Source organism: Oratosquilla oratoria, chromosome 23 (genome assembly GCF_046742065.1).
Source record: "Oratosquilla oratoria isolate Oo_2021 chromosome 23, ASM4674206v1, whole genome shotgun sequence".
Classification (NCBI taxonomy): domain Eukaryota; kingdom Metazoa; phylum Arthropoda; class Malacostraca; order Stomatopoda; family Squillidae; genus Oratosquilla; species Oratosquilla oratoria.
Genome location: NC_134799.1, coordinates 4,690,436 through 4,717,344, shown reverse-complemented (window position 1 = coordinate 4,717,344; position 26,909 = coordinate 4,690,436). Strand labels below are relative to the sequence as shown.

The 26,909-nt window shown below is 38.1% G+C and overlaps 2 protein-coding genes across 7 annotated transcripts in view; both read right to left on the bottom strand.

Moving 5' to 3' along the window:
• The window catches only part of LOC143037900 (putative aarF domain-containing protein kinase 5), a 46,205-nt gene extending 42,274 nt beyond the window's left edge, over positions 1–3,931 (bottom strand). For all 4 annotated transcript variants that reach the window (XM_076206547.1, XM_076206548.1, XM_076206549.1 and 1 more), the window contains exons 1-2: positions 3,824–3,931; positions 2,638–2,887 (exon numbers count right to left, since the gene is read on the bottom strand). In XM_076206547.1, coding sequence (XP_076062662.1) covers positions 2,638–2,882 — 245 coding nt within the window. In that variant the 5' untranslated portion in view covers positions 2,883–2,887; positions 3,824–3,931. The remainder of the gene's footprint in view (positions 1–2,637; positions 2,888–3,823) is intronic.
• Positions 3,932–17,301: 13,370 nt separating this feature from the next.
• LOC143037899 (ran-specific GTPase-activating protein-like) overlaps positions 17,302–26,909 on the bottom strand; it is a 28,791-nt gene continuing 19,183 nt past the window's right edge. For all 3 annotated transcript variants that reach the window (XM_076206544.1, XM_076206546.1, XM_076206545.1), the window contains exons 4-5: positions 26,377–26,560; positions 17,302–25,273 (exon numbers count right to left, since the gene is read on the bottom strand). In XM_076206544.1, coding sequence (XP_076062659.1) covers positions 25,029–25,273; positions 26,377–26,560 — 429 coding nt within the window. In that variant the 3' untranslated portion in view covers positions 17,302–25,028. The remainder of the gene's footprint in view (positions 25,274–26,376; positions 26,561–26,909) is intronic.

The following is a 26,909-nucleotide window of genomic DNA, read 5'->3' as shown; positions in this document are numbered from 1 at the left end:
CATATTCTTTTTCTTGTTTTTGTCTTGGGACATACTTTTCCACTCCTTTTTTGTAAATTTTTGTCAAAATATTCCATTTCTCTTCCACTGTTGTTTCTTCTTTGTATATTTCTTCACAGTTTTCTTGTTGAAAGAATTCTCTTATTTTATCAAAGTTTGTTTTTTCATACATCATTCTTCCTTTTCTATATTGCTCATTTCTTTTCCTATATTTTTCTTCATTAAGTTCCAGTTCAATCAATATGTGGTCACTTTTACTTATTGGTGTTTTATATTCAATCATGTCCACTATTCTAGGTTCAGATGTAATTATTAAGTCTAGTCTCGATGGTTCTTCTTCATTTCTATACCTGGTGTTCTCCTGTATCCATTGTGTCATTGTATGGTCAGTAATCATCTCAAGTAGAGCGTTTCCCCATGAGCCGTCTCCACCCTTTACTGTCATTTCTTCCCAGCAGATTTCTTTGCACTTAAAGTCTCCCATTATAACTATTCTTCCTCCATCTTCCATTATTTTATTTAATGTTATCTTTGTGTCCTCTAACATACTTTTATGTTCACTCTCCTCCCATGAGGCTGTTTTCGGAGGCACATAATTTATCACAAATTTTCTGCTCTTCTTATCTCTGTCTTCCACTTCTATCATAATCATCTCTACTGTATTCTTTTCATATATGACACCCTTCACGTTTATATCCTTCTTAGTCAGGAACATAACTCCACCCCCTTGCTTTTTCTCTCTGTTTTTAATCCAATAATTATATGCATCATGTCCTACACTGTTGGGTGGTAGTGGGCCTTTTAATTTTGTTTCTACAATTCCCATTATGTCCAGTTCTTTTTCTTTCAAATAATCATTCAGCTCATTCAATCCTGTTATTAATCCATCTATATTTGTGTAAGACACTCTTAGTTTTCTGTCACTTCCATTGTGTTCTCTGTTTCCCTTTTGTTTTTCTCTTGTATGTCGAACTGCCTTAGTTTCATATTCACTACTCTCCAATAGAATCTCTCTTTCTCTGACTCCGTTCTGTTCTCGTTTTTTGTCTTAGCTTCAAGTCTTTTCTGCTTTTCTTCCTCTCTTTCCTCTTTATTCATTTCCCTTTTTATCCATACCTTTTTATATTGTTCACTTGTTGCTAGTTTCCCTGTTTTGGATAAGATATTCTCTGCCGTCGTTAGTGACCTGAATTTAATCTTAATTGGCCTGGTCTTATCTTTACTATACTTTCCGAGCCTGAATTTTCACTCAATTTCCTTCATAATTTCTGGTTCATCTTCCTGATCTAATTTTAGTAAACTGCTTACTTTTTCATTTTCCTCATTGGTTCTTGAGGTTCTATCTGGGTTATGTTTCTCTTCCATTCCTAATATAATTATACATTTCTTTTTGTCAGCTAAGTCTCTTACTATATTCTCCTTCTGTCTCATCACTTTAATAACTGAGTCTTCAGTTTGTTCTCTCATTTGCTGTTTAATGATATCAGTAAATGCAACTTTACTGTTTTCTTTTATCGACTTCCATCCCTCTCTGTTTTCTTTACTATTCCTCTTCAATTCCTCATTCTCCACCTTTACTTCTTTTAACTGTCTTTTCAGGTTTTCTATTTCATCAGTTAAGTTTTTGTTCGCCTTCTCTAGTTCTTCCAATTTTTCAACCGGCCTTATAATATTGTTAACATGACCGATCCTACGCTCCAAGTCCTCGATCATCTTATCGACCTTCTCTTCTAGTCTTGTCAGTCGGGGGGGGTTTGTGTCCCCCCACCCTCTTTAAATCCCTGGAAAATATTCTCATCACTTTCTACTGTATTGCTCTTATCTATACTTCTGATCTTTACATTTTTATTAGACATTTCATCGTCGTCGGGGGGCCTTTTGTTTACTTTTCGCCTGTCTGTCTGGGCCAAGTCTACTCCTTCCTCATTTCCTTCCATTTCCCTCAGTAATCCCTCCCCTTCTCCTCTTTCCCTACTTTCCTACTACCCCACGAGCAATTTCCCCCCACCCTGTAAATACAATAGGCACTTCTCTTTGCATTGGGATCCACAATACTTCAATTTTCTTCAGAACGTCTTCTAAGCCGTCCGTTCGTTGAAGTGTGTGTGTGTGTGTGTGTGTGTGTGTATATATATATATATTTGATCTATTCATCCATTTCATTTTTTTTAATCCCAGATCTCTCTTTCAGGAGAAACATGACTACCAGTAACCAGTAACAGCCATAAGTCACTTGGGAAGAAACATTTTATTGTCTGAGTATAGCTAGGATCAGGTCGTGTAAAACAAGATATTCAGTGTCCTTTGTGTGACTTTTGTATCTAAGTTTGTTTCTGTGACAAGGTCTAATTTGTGTTGGTGCTATTTTTATGATGAACATAGTTATACTACATGTTTCATTCACTTTACTATATATGAAGGTCCAACTACTGGTGATTGATCTTTTTTTTTTTCCTAACTAGATATAAAAACAGAACCACACTAATACATTTCTTCCAAGAGATTTATAGGAGGGGTCACTGTTGACTGGAGGTTTCCAGTTAGCAAAACTCATGGCAACAATTATTACTCTTAAAGGAAGGGATGCATCTATTTGAAAGAAAAATATATAAAACATCTGGTACATTGAAAACCTACCTTATGAATCTCCCTACACCTTCGACGGTTACTCTTATCTGGCGTTTGGTTAAATCATCGCTAAGAGCATAGTACACACCTCCTGTCACAGGTACTGCTATACCTATAGCTCCCACAACCTTCCCTATAGAGGCCATAATACGCCGTTTTTTTCTCGGAATTGTGGAAGCATTTTCACTTTTGTTTCGGATGAGACTTAAAACAGACCTCCTTGAACAGAGTCTGATTACACTTGAGGCCAGCATCTTCTCTGTAAAAGAATTAAAATTTCTATCAATTTTCCTTTGTAAACATCTATCATTATAACCCACAGTGTCTCTCCACCTCCCATTATTGTGAGGTCATTATTTGATTTTCTATAATGATATTAAGCAAATAAATTATGTTTTTGACTATTTTAATTATAATACAAAATCCATAAAATCTGAGAAGTCGTTTCAGTATTGGCATGACAACAGGTTTTTTTTTTTTATGTATTCATTTTTCTTGCACACTGCAGTGATGATCCAGAGGAATGGTAATCTAATAAATAATTACCACCATATAAGCAACTTGGGTAGCTTGCTAATTCAATAACAACCACACCTTTAACCATCTACTGTAACTATGAGTAGAGTCACGCAGAGCAAATTATATCCTAACAATAGCCAAATTGAGGGGAAAAATAATATCCAGTACAAAAAGTTAATCATGATAAAATGCCTTACCCTTCATTCATTATGATTATAGCAATAACAAATGTGGACATCTATTCTGGGTGATGTCAACTGATTAACCACCCACTGGAAGGATTAAGGTCTTTCCTGAATAACGCGTCAATAGTAGTCGTCCTTACAAACTTATATACTTGGGCTAAATACTGCCTTTTGGTTTTACTCAGCCGAGGGGAACCCTTTAGCTAGCAAAGGTTTATGATGCAATAACCTCTACACATGAATGCTTATTTTCTCCAAGGCAATACACTGCAGAGTTCAGTTCTTATGTGCCACAACAGGAAAACAAAATATAAACCCATTCCTGAAATTTATTTTACATAACACCTCACGGTGCAGATGACGTTTCTCTCAACTCGTGGTATCTAGCCCAATTCCTAAGTTAAACAACTGCTCCTAGTTTAAAAATTCGCCACGTAAACCCAATATATACAATTCTAAAGCTACTACGAGGCATGTTTCTCAATACATACTTCATGGAAGAAGCTGCAACACTACGAATTACGTAGTCTTCCTACGCCTTACTGCGCCTACTATTCACTCTTGCATCACGAGCTTGGTTGTTTATGTTTGAATCCGTGCAATGTTTATGCACTACTAGGACATCTCTATCTTAATTTAACAAAATACCACCATGTGCAATAATTGGTTTCAACAATTAGAATATTAACACATACAAAAATATCAATATATGCAAGTGTATAATAATAGTTGACCCAATAATTTAATTTTAATTTAATTCATACACAAAGCCATTCGAACAAATTAACCAATCCCAAAAACTTCTGTGTGAAGTTTACTGTACGCCTGTATGGGACAGATGGTCAGCGTGAAAGACATTGAGGTCAAGCGACGTCATAAGTAGCTCAAGTAGACACAACCATGCATTCATCTCAGAATTATCTTCCCGGTAAAAGAGGAAAAGGGTTTAGGAATATCAGTCAGAAATTAACTGTCGCCAGGAAGTCATATAAAGAGAATAACAGGAGAGACATATAAGGATAATAAGGTACTGATAAACAAAATTAATGTGGCATCTCATTATTTGGATGATATGATAAAGTGGAAGCCTGATCCGCCCTACACTCAAATATGCAGTAATGGAGCGGTTGCCACACAAACACAAAAACAAAATAAAATATAATACAAAGGAAGGCAACTAAGATTGTCTCTAATCTGGCTAATATGACAAAGGCAGAGTTTATAACGGGACTGTCACATTAGGGAAGTAAAGAGAGGTAATATGATGATCATGTATAGGTCAGAAACACAAATAGACAGAGGATCCAATGGGATGGCATGAAAAATCAAGAGGTCACAGTGAAGGGAAAAAACAAAATTTATTAAAGGAAACATGTTAGGAAGCACGTCTTTCCGCAAGGATGCGTAAATCTGTGGAGGAGCATGTAAATATAATCCAGGCCAATAACGTGTAGGACTAACACGAATTTAAGCAACCCACCTCAACTTTATCCCCTCCAATTAAATTATTGTACATGTATAATTATGTAGATGAAAATAAATAAACTTTTATTGATATAGTTTGATCAACGGAGACAGAGTACCCAAATAATGTATCACTTTTCTTTCACGTTACAACTGTATGTTCATTTGTAAGTATAAGTACCATTTCAATATACTGATAAGAATATGAAAAAAATAATTGAAAATCTCATCCTCACTAAACTGAAATAAAGGAGTAGTGGCGTGGTCCACACAGAAAGGAAAAATAAAATAGATACAGAGGTAGCAAAAATCTAACACCCGTAGACTCAGACCAGCTCGTACTTGAAAAAATATTACACTCCCCCGACTCGGATCTTAGTTGATAGTTCGTACTTTAAAAATAATAATAATTTGGGGAAACAGAAGGAAAAAGTCACATGATTGTCTTCAAATGCATGAAAATATGAACAAGGCTGATATAGTTGATTTTATAGTATGGGGCAGACATATTTAATCAACATGAAAGAAACAAATCAATATCATAAGAATGGGGGTGTTGCAAGAGACCATAGGGCCTGCACTAGGCAATTCCATGTCCATTACCACCTGTCTTCCCTATCCATAAAGTTATCTAACCTTCTCTTAAAACAACCAATAGTTTCAGCGTTCACTACGTGGTTACAAGTCGTTAGCCACTCTTTTAGTAAACAAATTCTTGCCTATTTCCTTATCAACCCAAAGGTGTCCAGGCTCAGACGATATACCACCACAGGTGCTAAATTAGTGGTTATTGAACTTTTTCACTCCATTCCCCTTCATGAATTCTCAGTATTAATATGTTTCCTGTTAAATAAAAGGGAAAAGCAAAATATGATAAATTAGGGAGTAGGAAACGATACCCAACAAACGTTGCTCATTTCCTTTATACTGCTATTAGGAAAATACGCGCACGCACACCACACCCAATACACACACGCGCACGCACACCATACCCAATACACAAATGCCCGCGCGCGCGCACACACATTATACACGACTCGGTGGCGCAGTTGGTAGAGTCCCCGACTGAGGCAACGGCGATTAGGGTTCGAATCCTGCCCAGGGCTGAAATAATTTCAGTATCGCTGCGCTCCGAGACGTTACTCCAACTGTCGTAGGCGGGGAGCTGGGTGTGTGTGCGTGTGCGTATAAGGTCACAGCATTACCCATAAATCAGTCATACGAGCTCTGAGTTCTCTTCCAGCACGTGATCCAAAGACAAAGGTGAATACACAAACACACACACACACACATAATGATCCAAAGACAAAGGTGAATACACACACACACACACATAATGGTTAAAATGGCCCACCATCAACCACAATGAATATATGTAACAGATCACCCAGCCTGGACATGTTCGTGCTGTCTTGATTAACATACTGTGTAACTTTATTTGTATTTACTTAACTGTAGTTACATTGTGTGTGTGTGTGTGTGTGTGTGTGTGTGTGTGTGTGTGTGTGTGTGTGTGTGTGTGTGTGTGTGTGTGTGTGTGTGTGTGTGTGTGTGTGTGTGTGTGTGATTCACCATTGTCTTGGATCACGTGTTGGACTTGTGATCGACAGTTTTTACCCTCAGAGCTCAGAACTCATATATGACCGACCTATGGGTAATGTTGTGACCTTACGCGCGCGCGCACGCACACACACACACACACACACACAACTCCCTGCCCACGAGAATTGGAGTCACGACTCGCAGCGCAGCGATACTGAAATTATTTCAGCCTTGGGCGGGATTCGAACTCGGACCGCTGTAGTAGCGGTTGCGAACGCTACTACTGTGTGTGTGTGTGTGTGTGTGTGTGTGTGTGTGTGTGTGTGTGTGTGTGTGTGTGTGTGTGTGTGTGTGTGTGTGTGTGTGTGTGTGTGTGTGCGCGCGCGCGCTCGCGTGTTTGTGTGTACCTAGTTATGCTCATGAACGAAATCGAGAGACGGTTTGGTTTGAAAAGTGGTAAAAGTGAGGTTCGATATTTTCTTTTCCAAGGTGGACACGGCACTAATATTCAATGAAAGATTCTTAAGTGCCATTTTCGAGCATGCATGATGTAATTATTCTTGCAATAGAGCGTTAAATACAATATTTGTATTTCGTATATTACATTCCTATATCTATCAAAATACACAAGACACATTTTCTGCGAGATACGAAATCGGGTATGATAATACGGCGCTGTATTTTACTGCACTGGTGTAGGATGGTTTGGTCACACGGAAAGAGTGAGTGAAGACTTACCAATAGGAGTGTGGAAGGCAGAGGTGGATGGAGTGAACTTGAGAGGAATACCGAGAATGAGATTAATGGGTGGAGTGAAGGGGGTCTTGAATAAAAAAAAATATTTGTTGAACAGTGAAATGAGAAGGCAAGAGATAGATGTGAGTGGAGAATTGTGAATGGACGATAAACTGACGCGGCCTGAAAGGATTTCTCCTTGTCTTCATTTTTTTTATACGTGAGGGAACGAGAATGGAGGGGCATAAAGCATAAAGCTGTGGGGGTTCAACCAATTTCGGTTGCCATGCCCTGTTGTGGAGGTGCTGTATCTTGCTCCATGGCCTCTGACCCGGCAGGAGGGAGACAGAGACTCTTCATGCAAGAGGAGCAAAGATAATAGGAAAACGAGTGATGGGCGAGTCGTGGGTGGGATCATGACTTGTCTTGGATGCTACCTCCCCTGTATGCGGGAATATGTCTTTTGGTATATAAATTGATTGGTAAAGTAATCAAACCGAACCGTACTTCATGGTCTGTTCCTGAATGATAGATATGAATTCGAGCGATGTCTAAAGGGAGAAAAGAACAGAGGAAATAAAAATTAACTTTTCCTAAACTTTCACACTTTCAAAAAATGGATTTCTTTTGGGAGGTGCGGAGGAAAGAGTGATCTTCCAAGGTTCATATTTATGTAATACATAATACAAACATTAAAAAAAGAAGTTTCGCAGTTAGAATGAACTAGCTCTCAATGGGTCGACATTTAACGCGAGAATTGTACGAAACCTCAAGAAGACGACACTGGCTCGATCGTCTGGCTGCCTCCGGTTAATGTCGTCTTTTCAGCCTTTCCGTTTGCTGGAAATTGGAGTGTTGCCCCTCGTGGGTTGCGCGGATGCGATGGACCGTTGTGTGGCTTCCCTGCTATTTATAAGTTTCATATTCGGCAGGAAGGCGAAGGCGTTGACCTGTATGTTAATAGACGGTTGTAATAAATTCCACGACGACAGCCTCTGTCATACCGCTGCATAATCCACTCCGTTCCGGTTAATTTCAAGGGCCTTTGTTACATATCTTTGTATATCACTTGTCTAAAACACGATATTTTCCATTATGATAGGTTTTTGAAAACTGAAAATAACGTTTCCTTACACGTGTAGTATTTATTTAATCTTATCTGATCCCAGGTAGGCAATAGCATTATTAGCACGTCAGTTGGGCCAACCGCTCGTTTCCAATTCGTCTTCTCGGAAGCTCTCATATTAGATATAATGGACTCATATGATATATGAAGAAATGCAGGTGATGATATTTTGCAAGACTCTGAGGGCGTTGATTGACACCTCTTTTTAATTGCTTAATTTGTTTAATAAATCAATTAAACCTGACGCTGGCTAGGATAAAAGGAAAGGTGTCACGCGCTGCGGACAGGGTATCATCGAAGTAAGCTGCAACCCGTTCAATGTTGAGTGGGTGCCAGGGAGGTAAATAAACTCCACTGTCGGTAGGTAGGCAATAACGTTCAAAGACAGGATCAACCGAGATAGCTTATAAATTATTCACAACTGAGGAGGAAATACATGGGTGAATGAAATACCCTGGCGGCAACTCCAGCTATGGTGAAGGAGAAGGCGTCCAGTACGAAAGGGATTGACCAAACGTGTAGGAACGAGTGTGCCGTGAGAATTGAAAAGGACTCAGCGTCGACTTGAAGCCCGTGAGGTGCCTTGCTCCACCCCCATTCTTACATAACCAGAGTAGATTTCACTCATTCTGCCTATTGTTGTTGTTGTTGTTGTTGTTGTTGTTGTCGTTCCCTAGACTGTCTGTCCGAGCAGTCCCGTCTCCCCAAGGAAGGCCACAGCCGAAACTGGGTTTTCCCACAAATCCTTTATAGAGTGTATGTTGTGTTGTTTGCGTGCATGATTGTGTATAATGCAGTCTTCCATTATGTGTTGTATGGTATGGGGTGAAGTGTTACATCCTGGGCAGCTGTTCACAACACGGTCGTCCAGCCTCTTCTGGTAGCTTAGAAGTGCTGGGTGGTGACCGTATCGCAGTCTGGCCAAGTGGACTCTGTCCTTTCGTGGGAGAGAAGATTCAGAAGGGTGGATATCAGGGGGTCTGGCATGCAGCAGTGTGTTGTCTTTCAGTGTGTTAATGGAGCGGTGAGTGATATGATTATGAATATGTTTCCGGAGGCTGGTATTTGGTGGTTGTGGAGGAAGAGAAGAGAGTATCTGTGCGTAATAAAGGTCTTTGGGTGTAGTTTTAATGTTTCTTGGTGTGTGTGGGTATTCTGCTATGTAGTGTAGCGGGTGTGATGTGTTTGTGGTGGCTGCAGCAAGTGTTTGTGTGCCTCTCATGTCGAGGTGGTCCTTGACTTTGAGGACTTTTGTTTCATGGTGTAAATGGTCTGTAGGTGTTGTATTTGTGCAGCCTGTAATTGTTTTTAGGGCTTTGTTTTGTATGATTTGAAGGGTGTTGTGGTGTGTCTCACTGAGATTAGGAGCCCATGCAGGACTCGCATAATTCATCACTGAGCGTTGTTGTTGTTGTTGTTGCTGTTCTATTATCATTATTACAATAATTGTCACCATCATTATCATCATCGTTATGTTATCATTATTATTATTTTATTATTATTATCATTATTATTACTATTATTATTATTATTATTATTATTATTATTATTACTATTATTATTATTATTATTATCATTATTATCATTATTATCATTATAATCATTACTATCATTATTATCATTATTATTATCATTATTGTCATTATTATTATTATTATTATTATTATTATTATTATAATTATTATTATTACTATTATTATTATTATTATTATTATTACTATTATTATTATTATTATTATCATTATTATTATTATTATTATTATTATTATTATTATTATTGTTGTTGTTATCTTTATTATTGTTACTACTATTATCATTATTATTATTATTACTATTATTATTATTATCATATATATTAATACGATAGCGTGTGTGTTATTTTGTGTGTCACGCTTCTCAAATGGTTGAAATAAGGCATGTTTGTTCCGTAGACTTTATCATCATTATTATTATTGTTTTTATTATTATTATTATTATTATTATTATTATTATTAATATTATTATTATTAATATTATTATTATTATTATTATTATTATTATTATTATTATTATTATTATTATTATTATTATTATTATTATTATTATTATTCAGCGTAACATGATAGTGTACCCTGAAGGACAACAGAGGGAGAGGATATCCTACCTCTCTTTCGTGTAATTTACACGGGTTCCGCTAGTTATTATTATTATTATTATTATTATTATTATTATTATTATTATTATTATTATTATTATTATTACTATTACTATTATTAGTATTCATAGTTTTCCATAAAGATGCAGGTAGTCTTCCTTAATTTGTTCTCATAACCTCTTGATGCTCCTCTCTCCTTGATCAAGAGATCTCTTCTATCAGTGTAATTTATCTCTTTTAGTGACCTGAATACTGATGAAAATCCATGTGAACAAGTTTTATAGACACGGTAAAGGAAACATGGACTGGAGGTGAAGCTTTTATTCCTGACGTTTCGTCTAACGACTTTCTCAAAGGAATGAGCATACTAGAAACATACAGAAACGTCATACTAGAAACGTCAGGAATAAAAGCTTCACCTCCAGTCCATGTTTCCTTTACCGTGTCTATACGACCTGAATACTGTCATCATATCTCCTGTTTCTCATCGATCTTTCAAAGCTGGTAGACACAGTACTTTTAACCTCTCCTCGTATTGTTTGTGTGCGTGTGTGTGTGTGTGTGTGTGTGTGTGTGTGTGTGTGTGTGTGTGTGTGTGTGTGTGTGCGCGCGCGTGTGTGTGTGTGTGTGTGTGTGTGTGTGTGAGTGTGTGTGTAAATGAAAAATGAAGACACCAACATCTTTGCGACAAACCTAGCATTCCAACAAAGGAAACACATTAGGAGTCGTCAATCTAGACTTCGACAGGGTGACAATTCTTCATGTGGGCTATCCTGAGGTGACAATTCTTCATGTGGGCCATCCTTAGCGGTTTACCTCTGAGGCATGTTCGCAACAATGTAGGCCAATACTCCTTCAGCCATTGATAATCTTCCGCTATTATTTCAAACGTTCTAAAGTAAGTATTTACCTGTAATTCATCAAATTCATGAAGCAATTTGGCGTTGTGCACCACATCAAAGCTGCGTCTCCCATGCGGGAGTTGAGAGTCTGGTAGCACTCGTCTATTTTCTTGCAACTCATCTTGAAGTCAAAGGTTTTCATTCTCTAATCTCACCCTTTCAGTTTCTTCACTAGCTCTCCCAGTTTCTTCCCTTTTTACTTCGGGTATGACGGGTATGACGGGTATGACGGGTATGACGAGATTTGACCATTACTACATATGTAGTAATGGTCAAATCTCGTCGTAAGGTTAACAATTGGAAAAGAAGATAACGAGATTGTTCATAATGATGAAAGCGTCGGTAAACAACAGCATCAACAAAATATGTAAAAAAAAAAAATTACGATCGCTCGTCTAGGTTCTTGGAGTCCGTTCAGCTTGCATAGAAGGTCTTCGAGATTGCCTCGTCGAGAGTCGGAGAGTTAATATGAAATTAGTTGGACGAAACATCAAACGGGCAGTTGCTCACTTCGGGAGGCGCTGGGGACTGGGCACTCGAGCGGGGAAGGAACCAAGGGACGCCAGAAGCTTTTAGGGTAAGTACGAATATATTAAATTTAAATTTGAGTTATTTAAAAAGAAGTTTAATAAGTACTTAGAAAATTTTAAATTGAAATTCAATCATATTATAGATAAAGTATTTAAATGTATCGTTAAACGTAAATCAATGATTGATAAAATGTTAGTTCATATATTAGAATGTAGAGATAACGTTAAGTTAGCATTTAAGAAGAGAGTCAGTGTAATAACAGAATATTTTGACGATTATGAAATGACTAAGAACAGAGAAAAAGGACTAAACAGCGCGGAAGAGAACCAGAAAGATGAATGGAATGAAGACTTGTTTAACGTTTATTATTATCCATGCATTTTCTTTGGTTTTCTTTTAGAAATTGTATGTATCATATTAGGAATGACATAATCTGTTTTTCTATATATTCTTTATCATAATGTTGTTTTTGTATTTTTCTTTATGTATTGATTAAGCGTTTTTTTTTTTTTTTTTTTTTTTTTTTTTTACATGTTTTTCTTATTTTCTTTAGATATATTTTCTTCACTTGGGGTCACTTGGCGGTCTCTGGCATCTCTTGGACATGGATTCATCATCATCAAATACATCATCTTCATCGTGGAAATCGTCTTCATCATCGTTTCCCACTGCCGAGGTGCCGGAAGACGACGACACGACGACGAGGCGAGTGAACTGACCCCCAGGGAGCTTCCCGAAGTCCAAGAGAACTCTGCAAGAGCTGGCTGGCGTCCCTTCCTCCCCGTCCGTGCCCACGTCGTCGTCTTCATTCCATTCATCTTCATTCATGTCTATTGTTTTTCATCACTCTGTTCTTAGTCTCTGGTTCTCTTCCCGCTGACCTAAAATATAAAAAAAAAAAAAAAAAAAAGTTACCCATTCGTAACTCAATTTTCATTTCTTTGTGATTTCGGGTTTTTTCCCTCAGTTGAATAAAATCACCTGGCGGCTGCTTGCCACCGTACCATTACTCAGGGTAATACTATCCCTATACATATATGTGTACGTATACACACGCACACACATACATGTGCAGAGTCCACTAGTAAGAGAAAAAACACACGGACACACACACACACACACACATATATATATATATATATATATATATATATATATATATATATATATATATATATATATATATATATATATATGCAAGGTAACCACTTAAGAAAATAAACAAACGGATCAGAGCGCTTTCGTATATTACATCTTCAGTGTAAATTACAAAGAAAGAGGGTACAGCAAACATAATATAGTAGGACAATAGTATAAGGAACTCACTAGGAAAGGTTGTGGACGAATTGTCCGGGCGTGGGTCACACGTCCAGCATTCTTACATTTTGTAATTATTGGCTATTTCTTTGCAAATATAATTATCAATTTTGTACAATCCTAAGTTAAGGTTAAAGTTGTTATCATTTGTGATTTTAATCAGGGAACTTTCAATTATATTCCTTTCTACAAAATTATTGTTGAAAGTAATCACTCTAGCGTTTTCCCAGTTGATAGGGTGATTAAAAGTGCTTAAATGTTTAAAAATGGCACTTGACTCATTCCCGTCTTTGACACATTTCTTGTGTTGTTTTATCCTGACAGAAAGATCTTTTGCCGTTTGGCCGATATAGAATTTATCACATATTTTGCAAGGAATTTTGTACACACAGCCTTTTTGGCAATTTTTAGAATTATTAATTAGGTATTGTTTGATAGTGTTATTGTTTCTGAAGGCTACATTGATGTTAAAATTCTTAAGTAATTTGGGAACAATAGTTAAATTATCTTGGTAAGGTCAAACTACTAGGTTATTATGGACTTTGGATTTGTTAGGCTGAGAATTGTAATACGTTTTCCTTGCAAAATTGTAACAAACATCAATGAAATGTTTAGGATATTTCAATCCAAAACTAATATCGTAAACATTTCTTATTTCCTCATCAATGTACTCGGGACTGCAGACCCGTAAAGCTCTAAGGAACATTGATGAGAAAACCGATCTTTTTACATTATCAGGGTGGGAAGAATAGTAATGGATGTATGAGTTTACATTAGTTGGTTTTCTATACACACTAAATGTAAGGTTTCTTTCTTTACGATGAATATTAACGTCTAAAAAAGGTAGCACACCATCATTTTCCACTTCAACCGTGAATTTGATTGACTTGACTAGGTTATTAATTTGTTTGAGGAATTGTGACTCATCTAAATTATCAGGCCACAAACAAAGAATGTCATCGACATAACGTAGCCAAATTATTCCTGGTGGAATGATCTTACTTAAAATCTTGCTCTCAAAGAATTCCATATATAAATTGCTGAGCACGGGAGAAAGACAATTTCCCATGCTCATGTGTGTGTGTACATATGTTTATATATATACATACATACACACTCACACATATATATAATACTGTATATATATATATATATATATATATATATATATATATATCCGTTAATTTTTTGACAGTCGCATGCAGGACTCGAACTAACTGCTTTCGGCCACCAGTAAGATAACCTTCACAGAGCCTTAACCCACTACACCAACAAAGACTGTTAAAGATTTGAAACCTGTAATCGATTTGATTCCCGAGGATAGGAAAGATCACTAACCTGCAACCCCAATTCCTGTTTTATACAAGGCCCAAGCCCAACAGTTGGCAAGGGGTAAGGATCGGAACGAATCCCTTTCACGCTTTTCGCCATTGTAACTATGAGAGAAATTCGCTAGTAACAGCGACATCAATCCGATCATTTTTACGACAGTCGCATGCAGGATTCGAACCCACTGTCAACGCTTTGGTAAAGTCAAGGTAAATAACATCGTAACTACCATTGTTATCTGACGCCTACTTTAGTGTAAAAAGATAGAAGTTGTCACACATGACTTACCCTTGGAGAAACCATGCTGTGAGTCACGAATGAAATTATGTCTCTCGATGTGATCTCTGAGTCTATTAACTATTATTGATTCAAGCATTTTACCTATAACTGATGTCAGACTAATTGGCTTGTAGTTGCATATAGACGATTTATCTCCCTTTTTGAAAACAGGAACAACGTTTGACAGCCCCCAAGAAATAGGCACAAAACCTGTGTCTACAGACTTATTAAATCAAGCGGGATCCCATGGGGTGACGATTCTTCATGTGGGCGTTCTGGAGTGACGATTCTTCACGTGAGCGTTCTGGGATGACGATTCTTCATGTGGGCGTTCTGGGGTGACAGTTCTTCATGTGACCCCAAAAGTTTTGGAGCAACAATTTTTCACAAAGAGCACGGAACATTAACAAAAATGCAAAAATAATTATTGCCTATTTTTCTTCACCTTTTCGATTTTTTGTCACCTGAGTTCTAAGGGTGGTGCGTAGCAAAGGAAATGATCCCAGAAATTGAACTACCAGCGTTCCTCCTTGAGTGATTAATCTCCATTTATATAGGCTGCGATACTCTGGTCCGTAGGGGTGTCACTTATAACAACTATGTTGATATTTGTTGAACGTCATGAGAATGCATGCAAGATGCAAACTCGAATATACAAATCTCCAGTACCCATCACGTCATGATGTTTTCTCTCTCATGTGAAATGATGCTCAAATTTCTCTCATGCACTGCCGAATAAAAAAAATATATATATATAAATATATGTATATATATATATATATATATATATATATATATATATATATATATATATATATATATATTACAGTGAAGTTACACATTCCACGAGTGGACGTTGCCAGGGTGTGTGCGTTCGCGCGAGTAGAATTTATTGACGTGTGTCCTTAATATAATGTTCCTCATTGATAACGTCTTTCCACAATAGTCACATCACTTTCTCTTTTGGAAATTCACTGACACGACAAACGCTGCGTGTATGCCAAGAACCCTGTCACATCTTTTCCATTATTCATTCTTGCCATCCCCACACGTGAGGTGATTTGAAACAAGTGTAGGCACTGGAGAAAACGGGCAATACTGTTTTACGCCGGGAAGTTGCTTCGATGAGGTTTTACATCAGCATCGTGTACAGAAGTGTACATCGATTGATTTTGATATGAAACAAGGAAAGCCATGGTATTCAGTCAATTGGGAGAGGAAAAAAGCTTTAGAGAGAGGTCAGTTGGTGTCGGATAAGCACGTCAACAGAAGTTGTGTTTGAACAGGCAAGAGGCACGCAAATCCGTTACTCAAGGTTAGGCATGGAGGATGAAGCAGATTTTTCAGTGGAGCTCTATGGATCTGAGGGAACCCTTGGTATGGGGAGGGTGGGTTCTAACCCAAAATAGGGCAAAATCGTCATGTAAACTGGAGATAAACTCCGTGGAGGATAGGGTGTCATCTAAGGCTGAAAATATATATATATATATATACTGTATGTATATATATATAAACTGTGTGTGTGTGTTACACACCATGGTCTTGGGATCACGTGTTGGACTCGTGATCGACAGCGATTTCCCTCCCTGAAGAGCTCAGAGCTCGTGTATGACCGATGTATGGGTAATGATGTCACCTTACACACAGCCAACGAGAGTTCGAGTAACAACCCGCAGCGCAGTGATACCGATATCATTTCTGCCCTGGGCAAGATTCGAACCCATACCTACGTAGAGGCAGCCAGGAACTCTACCAACTGCGCCACGATTGTGTGACACTGAGGGCACTTCAAAATCTGTTTTGTTTTGGTTTTTTTTTTCCTTTCTTTCCATATCCAGGATATCTATGATGCGCTCAGTACGAAAGCCTGATTGGAGATATGGTAATTGCTATAACAGTCTGAACGATAACCATCTTTCTTGAGTCACATCTGCAATTTGTTGGAGCCAATGGACGGTCAACGTTATGTGAAAGGACGGATGTTCACTTCTCTCCGGTTGGTAGGGGAGGTCCCTACCATAAACATTCTCTGGTTGTGAATTTTACTTATTAGCGTTTCGGCCTCTGTGGACAATCTTGCCCCGCTGCTATGCGTCATCTTTTGTTGGCTTAGCTTCTCGGGATTTTTTATCTGTAGGAAGTTGTAGCAAGATTTTTTTTTTCCACTGAATTTGGTGTGGATAAATTACAGCATAGGGAGACTCTTTCATATAATATTCACCCCAATTTTTTAATTGTTCTTCACTTCAAGATACTGAATGCCTTCGTCAAAGCTTTAGGTTGAAAGACTACCCTTCATGCATTGGCTTTCTTAGCACGATTTTTTTTTTCTTTTACAAATGCCCTCATCCACCACTCCTCAAAATATCAAGTATGAGATTTTCACTGGCTGAGAATGCTGCTAACTAGACCAGAGGTCACATCTGATGTTCAAGAATGCATAACAATGAGTTCATAGTGAGAGCACAAAATATTAAATTCCCATACTTCAGGAAACTTTGTAAGGAGACAACCCTAGCCTCTCTGTGAAGGGGTAGTTCCACATCAAACCAAAACTATATCAACATGCAAGAACTTATCCGTGTTAACAAAAAGGAAGTGAAACACCAGTCACTATTCACTTTTTAATGATCACATTGGAGCACATCTGGTGCAGGAGGTGCATCAGTCTCTACACACACATCACCCACTACTCACGTACACATCTCCTGCTTGCTTCAATAATGCATAGCTCAGGAATCAAAGAATTCCTCATACATGCCAAACCTTTTGCGAGACATTTCTTTTTTTCTTAAAAAGTCATAAATCACAACATACATTGTATATACAACTTGGCAGTATAATTCCTTCTTTGCCACAGAAATGCTTCTAGCAGTAAGCATCAGACATGAGCATCCTAAGACTAAATATCAGCTTTTAAACCTTGTTCGGCATGCAAACCAGAAAGGCACCTTCCCCCAACCCCTCCAAGAGTTGCCTGTCCATGTACACACAGTCCAAAAAGTATTCCAGATTTTGTACAAAACGTGAAGAAATAATAATAATTAGTTATTGTTAACTTCCACGTGGCAAGCAATGGTCCTTGGGCCCTCTCACAGACCTCAGAAGAAACCTTCGACTGGGCTGTACTGATGTAGGACTGTTTCTGTTGCCAGCTGAAGTAGTTGGAGGTGAGCAGTTGCTGTTTGTTAGCTCTGCATGTGTGAAAAAATACAAGAAATATATCTGCAGTTGACAAGATATTTTGGGTCCATTCTGAAGACGGCATTATTCTCCTCTTGGACGTGAGGGACTTTTAAAATGTCATCTGTAAGGAGGCACCACCCTCGCCCCTAAGATGAAGAGTTTGTGACCTTTAACCAAATCATGTGCACACATACCAAAAGTCCTTTATTCCTTTATAATTGTTAACCAAGTCAGTGCACACACCCAACCAACACCTACCCCATGTACATTACCAAAAACACAACTTGCTGTGTAAATGAAAATGACAACAAACATCATCCTTCATAATACAACCATTGATGTTATGATCATAGAAATAATGACCTACCCCTGCTATACATTTTGGACTGTGTATCTACACAAGACAACCCCACCACAGACACGACTGGTCATTCCCTCCACAAAATGCAAATGCCATAGCTGCCACGTTAAGACCCCAAGTAAAAATGGCGACTAAAGGACTTGTAGTGAATAACTGTATCTCGCCTCAACAAAATAGTGGCCTCACCTATATTCTGAAACTGTAGAATATCTAACAGCACCTGGCAGATCCTGCCTTTCCAAGAATGACCCAATACCCTGTCATTGTAGTGCCTCCATTTAAGATTGTCCTTGCTAATTTGAAGAAGAGTCTCCAATACTTTATGACTCTTCTTCTGTCCTGCCAGTCATCCTCAATAAACAGTTTTCAAAGTATTCCTTTACAAATCAAATTTTTTTTTTTATTATGCTGCTTACCCTGTGAATTAAGATTGCACTTAACGTAGTTATGCTTGGATTCCTAGAATCCTGACAAGACTACAACAGAGTTGTTGAGCTTCTGATTAATGCATGAAATATAACTATAAACACATCATAGATATATTACTGCAAGAAGCTGAACTTTAAAGACACATTATAGACCAACTTTCCAATTATAAACTTTTCTCTCTTTGCAAGTTCCTTTTTACTATTCCTGCAATTGTGAGTACAGCAACACAGTTCCAGCGGTTGAGTGAGGCAAGAATTAGAATCCACATCAAATCAGTAATACAAACTGCCAATACTCCATGTGTATACAAATTTTCCTAGATCTAGACCTCCTCAGTGACTCGCTTCCTGTCTTGCCTCACAAACTTGACGAAGTCTGACAGTGGTGTCATTTCACTCTCTTAACCATTCTGATCTCTCCATCTGTGGAGGGGATGTCACTCGCCCCTAGTCTCAATTAACAAGAAAACACCTCTACAAGTTTTGTCTTTCAGATACAAAAATGCCTGAGAACCAGACTACATGCAAACTCAAGTGTTCTCCTAATACCTTGCCTTCCCTTCCACCTGTTTTAAGATTACTACACCTCACATGAACAGGTCCACTTAAAAGTATAACAACATTCAAAGAACCATACCAACACAATGATAACAGCTATAACTGCTGTTTTCATCAAGATATACATATTCAATAAGAAATGTGAAGATTATATACGAAATTGATTCATACAGTGCAAGAAAGCCACCCAACACAATGACACCAAGACAGAAAAGTATTAAGCTCAGATACAAATTGATTGACCTAGCTACCATTTGCACCTGGTTTATCATAGCCTAAGAGGAAGAGGTACAGGAGTAGGAGGAGGAGGAGGAGGAGGAGGAGGAGGAGGGAGGATAAGAATAATCTAACAACTTCAATAACAAAAAAAATGGAAACATTCAAAAAATTACTATTATGGTGACAGTGCACACTTGTCACAGGATTCCATTCTCTGGGTAGTGTCTAAATTCAAAACCATTCACAGATTCTCAACACTGTGACCTTATTACACACCAAGTGTTTCCTATTTCTCACTTTTTATTTGAGTTGCAATCCAATATTGGCTTGATAATGAGTGGTTATCAACCTCCTCAGTCATAAAAGATACAAGTTTTATTCAGGATAGTAATTTCCATTAGAGGAACCTTAGTTTCCAAGTACAATTCTAGAATGAGCCATCAAAGATCCAAGATAAGAAAAGGGGACAGGGATGACAAAGAGGTGACTGCCTTTTATGCTGGAGAGCAAACTATCTTAAAAGTCAAATTTCCTTTTTGCTTAATTTTTACTTAATACCTACAAATGTAAGTCTCCCTTTCATATAAGAGCTTATCATAAGAATACAAAGGCACAACTAAAATATATCGAAAGACCATGCATATGTTTGTGTAAGCATACATGTCCTGTGTGTGAATACTCAAGGAAATATATATATATATATATATATATATGCATATATGTATTTGGATGTACCATCGCATTGTAGTTCTATAAACCAAACCTATCAGCTTCAAATGATCAACTCGGATGTTATACATGATACTCTAGTGCTCCTGGTATACATATTAGTAAGCACTAGGAAGACATGTTATCAGCCACTTTCTTGAAGCTACAAAACAATTACCAGCACAAATCAACATCTGTGAAGTCCATGATTAATATTTGTTGTTGTGTTTGTCCAACACAAGGAAGATTAAAGAATCAAACCTAACGCCACTTGTTGGTGGAACTCTGTAGACACAAAACTTTGGTAAGCTGTAAAATATACAATGGCCCTTTTAAATTTAGTGGATTTGATATCATAATGCCTTAAAGAGCTGAGGTTATAAGTATATTATAGCCATTCTTTGGGAAATTAATAATAAAAGGTGTCCTTTTCTGATCATTCAATTTTACCTAAAATATGCCAGTAATTTTTCTAAACAAATACACTTACTATGCCCAAATTAGTGTACAATCTACATCAGAATGTTTGACTTTAGATTCAGATTAATAGTTCATTTCATCAATTATAACTGTTACTAATATTTATATCCTAGCATGGCTGCAATTCACATTCAAACAAGTAACCATTTATCTCATATATGTAACACAATTCTGCATTATTAGAAAGGTGCAGAGAGGACCTTGTAAGTACAGTAGTTCAGAAACATTTACAATGCCCAAGCTGAATTTGATGTTCCCTTTTAAGATTTTTTTTTCCTTCTTCTTAACCTATCATGGGTCACTGGAATAGAGCTGCTGTTTTTGTATTCCCACCAATTACAATAGGATACGTAGAACACGGGGAATCAATCTTCCACTATCAGGTGGCAAGGTCTGCCTCTTCCTTTTCATGTGTGCTGGGGGTTTTGAAGAGCATACAGATGGCAACCCCTTCCCTCACTGGGAGATGCATCACAGGAAGTGGAAGAAGAGGGAAAATTTATGTATTGGCTGTGATGTGGAGGTGTTGTGAAAAGGCAGAAAAATCAATATATATACATATATATATATGTATGTGAAGGTGTTGTCTGACCCAAGTTCGGACAGGGAAGGCTCTTCATCTACAAAGAGCTAAGAGAGAAAAAAGAAAAAGAGATATATAGATTGATAGCCAGAGAGGGAGAGAGATTAGATATATTTTTTAAAGGTTTCCCACAGTGCTCTAGATACCATTGGAAAAACTGTTATTCATGTAGCATATAACCAAAGTTAGCTCCAACGAATAACCACTTTATCATCTCCATTTTGTGAATTAAACCATTTTACAAGTCCCAGCAAACACATTCATGAGTATAACACAGAAACATGTGTTCATACAATTACTATTTGAGCGTGTAAAAGAAGGCATATTTATGAGTGTACGAGTGGACAGCAAGCAAGAACACAAAAGGCGACCAGTCATTTTGAGGGTTCTAGAATTCAAGTGGAGGTGTTGTCAAAAATCCACTTTAAAGTTATTTTTGAGACAGGAGGGTTGGTTTAATGGGCTGCATTCTATTATCATTTATCTTTTTCTTGTGATACTGATGTGTGCTTGGACTTGACCATCTGCACTTATGGGGGAACAGAACCATTTTTAGTCATGTGCACATATATGTGCGTTTGTCACAGTAGAACCTCGGTTCTCGACCACAATCCATTCTGGAAAACTGTTCCAGCACCAATTTGGTCAAGGACCAAATCAAGGTGACTGATCTGCTAGATACAGCTTTAAGAGGGTGATATTTTCCCACCAAACTTTGAATTTAGCCCCATCTTCCATTCTTCTCCATTCAGGATGGACAAGAACCAATATATTGGTCAACTACTGGAGCAAAAAAAGTCTCGAATCTTTTGGTCAAGAATGGATTTGTTAGACTTGAGATATTCAAGAAAAAAGGTTCTACTGTACTTCTATGGGTTGGCTGGTTCACTGGTGTGGTTTAAACAGCAGGGTTTCAGCTCATGCCTAGCCAGCCCCTACCAGTCACCAGAGCTGTGAATGAGTACCCACACCTCCCTGGGTGCCACAACAGGGTGGAAAGGAACTAACTATCCTGCTGCATTATCCAGAGTATATGTGACCCTAAGTAGTCATCTGGCATGAGACAGACTGTCTTTCACCCCTTTTCTATCACATGGTCCAAGTGTAGCAAAACTCAATCATCTTAGCCCTCTAAAATCTAAATAAAGATGTTTCTTCTCACACACAGGCTGAACTTCATAAGGGATTGCATCAAAGTCAATGTGAAATTTAGCTGCCTAACACACAACTCTCAAGGAACAAGCAATCTTATCAGTCTATTATTTCCCAGTACCTATGGGCACTACAGAGGTTTCAGTATTCTAAATGCCTACCCATCTTTACCGAGACACAATGCTTTCCTTGGCAATTGTAATGATTATCCTTGGCAATTGTAATTGTTATTTCGAACTGTTCTTTTCATTATCTGCACTTCATGTACATTGTTCATTGCCATATAAACCTATTCCTATTTCTTTTAATTATTACATCTACTTCAACCGTGTGCAGGACCGCAATTGACAGTTAATGCCCTCCCAGATGAGAGATTAGAGCGCACACTGAAACTGATCTGCTGATGCTGCTAAGACCTTGCACATACTCTCCTTGTTCAAGAGATGATACAGCTTATAGTGTTAATAAAGCTTTCAAGCTCTGAATATAGCTCAATCTCAGGTCTGCATCACTGCATGCCTTCAATCCTAACCACCACACCAGCAGTGTATGCATTTCAGTGATTGTGTGTGGGAACCTAGAATATTTCTATGGTTACATTTCTTTTGTTAAATCAAAAAATGAAAATTAAATCATATTGTATTTATCAAAATATGTTCACTTATAAAATCAAGACCAAATACTGACACAGATTTCTGGCCAATTATCTCGTATTCTACATAGACATGAAATAACCCTCTCCCCTAATAAGAAGGGGTGATCAAGTCAAAGCATACACCCTACACCCACCTAAAATTCTAGATACTTCATATTGGTGATCAGTTAAGTAGGACTCACTTTTACATATGCAAACGTTACCAAGTAGATCTATCTGCAACAAGCCATTAGGAGATGTGAGAAATATGAAAAAATGTGAACAGACTCGTCACATGGCTTCAAGAATCAACACTCACCCTCGCCTTTCACATGCCATCACAGTGCATTTCTGACACCTTTTATAAATGGGAGAGTATTATGGACACGAAAGTAAATGAAAAATTGCAGTATACCAGAAGATATACAGGGGCCAACACAAGCATACTACAATACACACAACAGGTGGCTGAGGAGAAGGGCTTGCTTCTTCTCAAGAGCTCATACATTACCACTACACCTACCTTGTGTAACTACCAACACCACCACCACAAATTACCTTCCAACCATTAACATCAAAACTTCATGACATACAGGAACAGCAAGTGTCCTATCACAAGAATAAAGTACCTTTGTTTTATGTTTTTGTTTTTTTGTTTTTGTTTTTATTTTTCCCTATAATCTCCAAACACCTCTTAACATCACTGTGTCCATGCTGGAATGCTGGAAGGCCTGGATTACTATCCATATACACATATACACTTCCCACTTCATACCATCATAGCAAGGAGTGTCCCCTTCCATTGAAATACTGGCATGACAGCAAGCAGCCTCAAGGTTGCAGAGCCACTATTGGCACCTCTGCAATATCAACGAGTTTGGAGCCTCTGCGATTACCGTCATCACAACAACCCCAGTTCCTTCCTGATATCTCTCAGAGACAACAATGAAAAACTTCCTCCACAGTAACAACCTGACTGCACCTTAACAAGTCTGCAGTTTGAGCTCTGCCAATCTATGGTAACGCCTTCATTTGAACATCTTTACTGAGGCACAGGCCCATGAGGAACTGTTCAAAATCAGAAAACCACATTCTTTGTGTTCAAAATTGTGAACAACAGTGAGGTAACCATGTAGTGGGGATATGCAGATGATAATTGAAGCAATACTCAAATCTTCGAGTTTGCTTCCATTATGTTATGGAATATTACGTACCTTTGTGAGTAGGTAATAATTTCTTTGAACGAGTCAGGAACTTCCTAGAAGTCAGCCGTGGATGACTAAGCCTGCTGTGCCATCTGCCGACAGGTGCACATCTGCTTACAAGTGTGATTTGTGTACGACTCGCCAACACTTGCAGGGTTCAAGGCACATTGGACTTCTATGAAGTCACGAACCAAAACCAAACTCCAAAGACAATGATTGCTTCCCATTGACAAATGTCTCATCTGGACATCATGATATGGATACATGCCAAATCTGGATGGTGGTAGAACGAGTGAAGCACCTGAAGACGGCTGTCTATTACAAACAGAACTAGTCCAATTTCCTAAAAAAAAATCAACACATCCACGCCAGCCTTTCACTTGCTAGCACTGAACCCAATGAATCTGATAAAATTTGTTATGCTTGTACAGCCTGACTCACTTCATTTACATCATGTGTATATTGTAACTCTAGACCCTGAGGCTGGACTTTTGACTGTTCATAATAGTGCAGCTCCACAATGCAACAAACTTCCACCACAATCCCTACCCATTCCAGTCTGGATGAATAAGTGCAGCCAATCAACAAAAAAAAAAAAAAAAAAAAAAAAAATTTCCTCAATGAGAGTATTTTCTGATAACTTGTGGAATGTGATGTTGATTAACTGCTTCAAAAATGAATTTATTGTAATGGTCAAACGGCATAATAGAAAAAAAAAAAAAAAAAAAAAAAAAAAATGAATTCATGTTGTAACAGCAAAGATGATACATGCATCTGTGAATGATAAGGAAATCAAATGATCGAATGAACCTGAATTACTGATCTACTTCTTCACCTCTCCCTTCACTGACATTTTCTCAAGTTCTTTGGTAACTTCCTTTGCACTAATCTTCTCCTCCTTATCCTTATCATTCTTTTCCTTTTCTTTTTCCTCTGCCTTTTCTTTTGTCACCTCGTCCTTTTCTTTTTCTGTCTTCTCGTCCTTGTCGCTCTTTTCTCTCAATTCCACCTCTCCAATCGTGGCAATCCCTCGGCCCTCATCAAACTTCTCCTTGAAGAGTCTTGCATCTAGAATATAAGGGTTCATTTGACAACTTTCATACGTTGGACGATTAATAATAAAAGAATAGTACTCAACTGAGCCCAAACTGTGTTTATATGGCTATAGCTTACATAAAGAATCACATCTCATGAGAACAAGTCATCTTCAGAGAAAATTGTTTACAAGTTATCCAGTTATCATACCCATGGGATACTTCTTCATTTTACCTCATGGTAAATATGATTTCTATCTATATATAGAAGCACCCTCCTCTGCCCAACCCATCAATGATATAGCAGACAACATTCCTCCTGAACTACTGCCAGCTTGAATGTCAATGATCTAGCCACTTCCTGGAACCCACACATCAACCACCTTCAAGGCTCTGCACCCTTGATATCCCAATGGGCTAAAAACTATGGGTTTAATTTTTTCACCTCAAAAACAGTCACCACACATTTCTACATATAGCACTGCTGGAAATATACCCTTTCCATACATCTAGGCAGTCTTCTCCACCCAGCCGAGCCGAACTGGTTTTTATAGTTTGATCCTAGACTCATCTCATGTAAAATATCTAAAAATTTAATCTAAGAACCTGTTATCTCAAATGGCAGTCCCACACATGCTGGAAAACCAATATATTCTTCTCTGGTAATTATCCAGGCACTAGTCTCCCAAATACTTATTTCATACATATACATAAGCCAAGGGTTTTTCCCCCTTTGCAAGAGAGGTAGTCAAAGGCACACTCCCACCCATTCCATCCCCACACTCCTCTCCAATTAATCATCACTTTTTCTCTCTTTTCTTGGCTCCTCCTAGATGATGGGTCATCCCTGCATCTTGCTCACTGCCCTGGGTCAGAAGCAATGTAGCACAACACAGAATATCCACAGCAAAGCTGCTTCATCTAATCAGCAACCCCCCTCTCTTTCTCCTCATACAGAAAAAGAGAAGACAGGGAAAAATCCCTTTGGGCTGTGTCAAAATACCATTGACACATACTGCTGCAACCCCCCCAATCCCTCATCCACTTCCTTCCATGCATCACAGCATCATCCATACCGTACCATTCTCCACTCACACCTATCATGTCTTCATTCCACAAAAATATTAATTAACTTACTTTCAGCATTTGCAAATTTGATGGCAAAAAGCTCCTGCTTTGGCTCTTCATCAGCAAAGTCTGCTACAACAGACCAGACCCATGCACGATCACTGCTGCAATTTGGTTTGAGCTCCATGAAGGGAGAAATGTAGTGGTTGGCTCGGATCTTCAAAGTTTTATCTTGCCTCATGACCAGTCGAACCTAACAAAATAAAGAAAGAAAAAAAACGTGAAAAATTGCAACACCTCTTTACTGCATAGCAATGGACCTTCACCAATTATTAGTCTACAAATGCTATAGGAATACACAATACAGCCTTTTATTATACCATATATGCTAGAATACAAAGTGACTGGTCATACAAGACGAGTTCCAATATGTCAATGTACAGTGCCCAACAAAAGAACTCGCCGCCTGGGGTGAGGCAAACAGTACTTTCACTGAGTCTAGAAAGACCCATACAAATGGCATGGTTTCATGCCAAAAATCCTGTCAGCCTACAGTGAGCAGGGAAGGGGTGGAGCTTATCAGTGTGCCAAGAATTAATCAC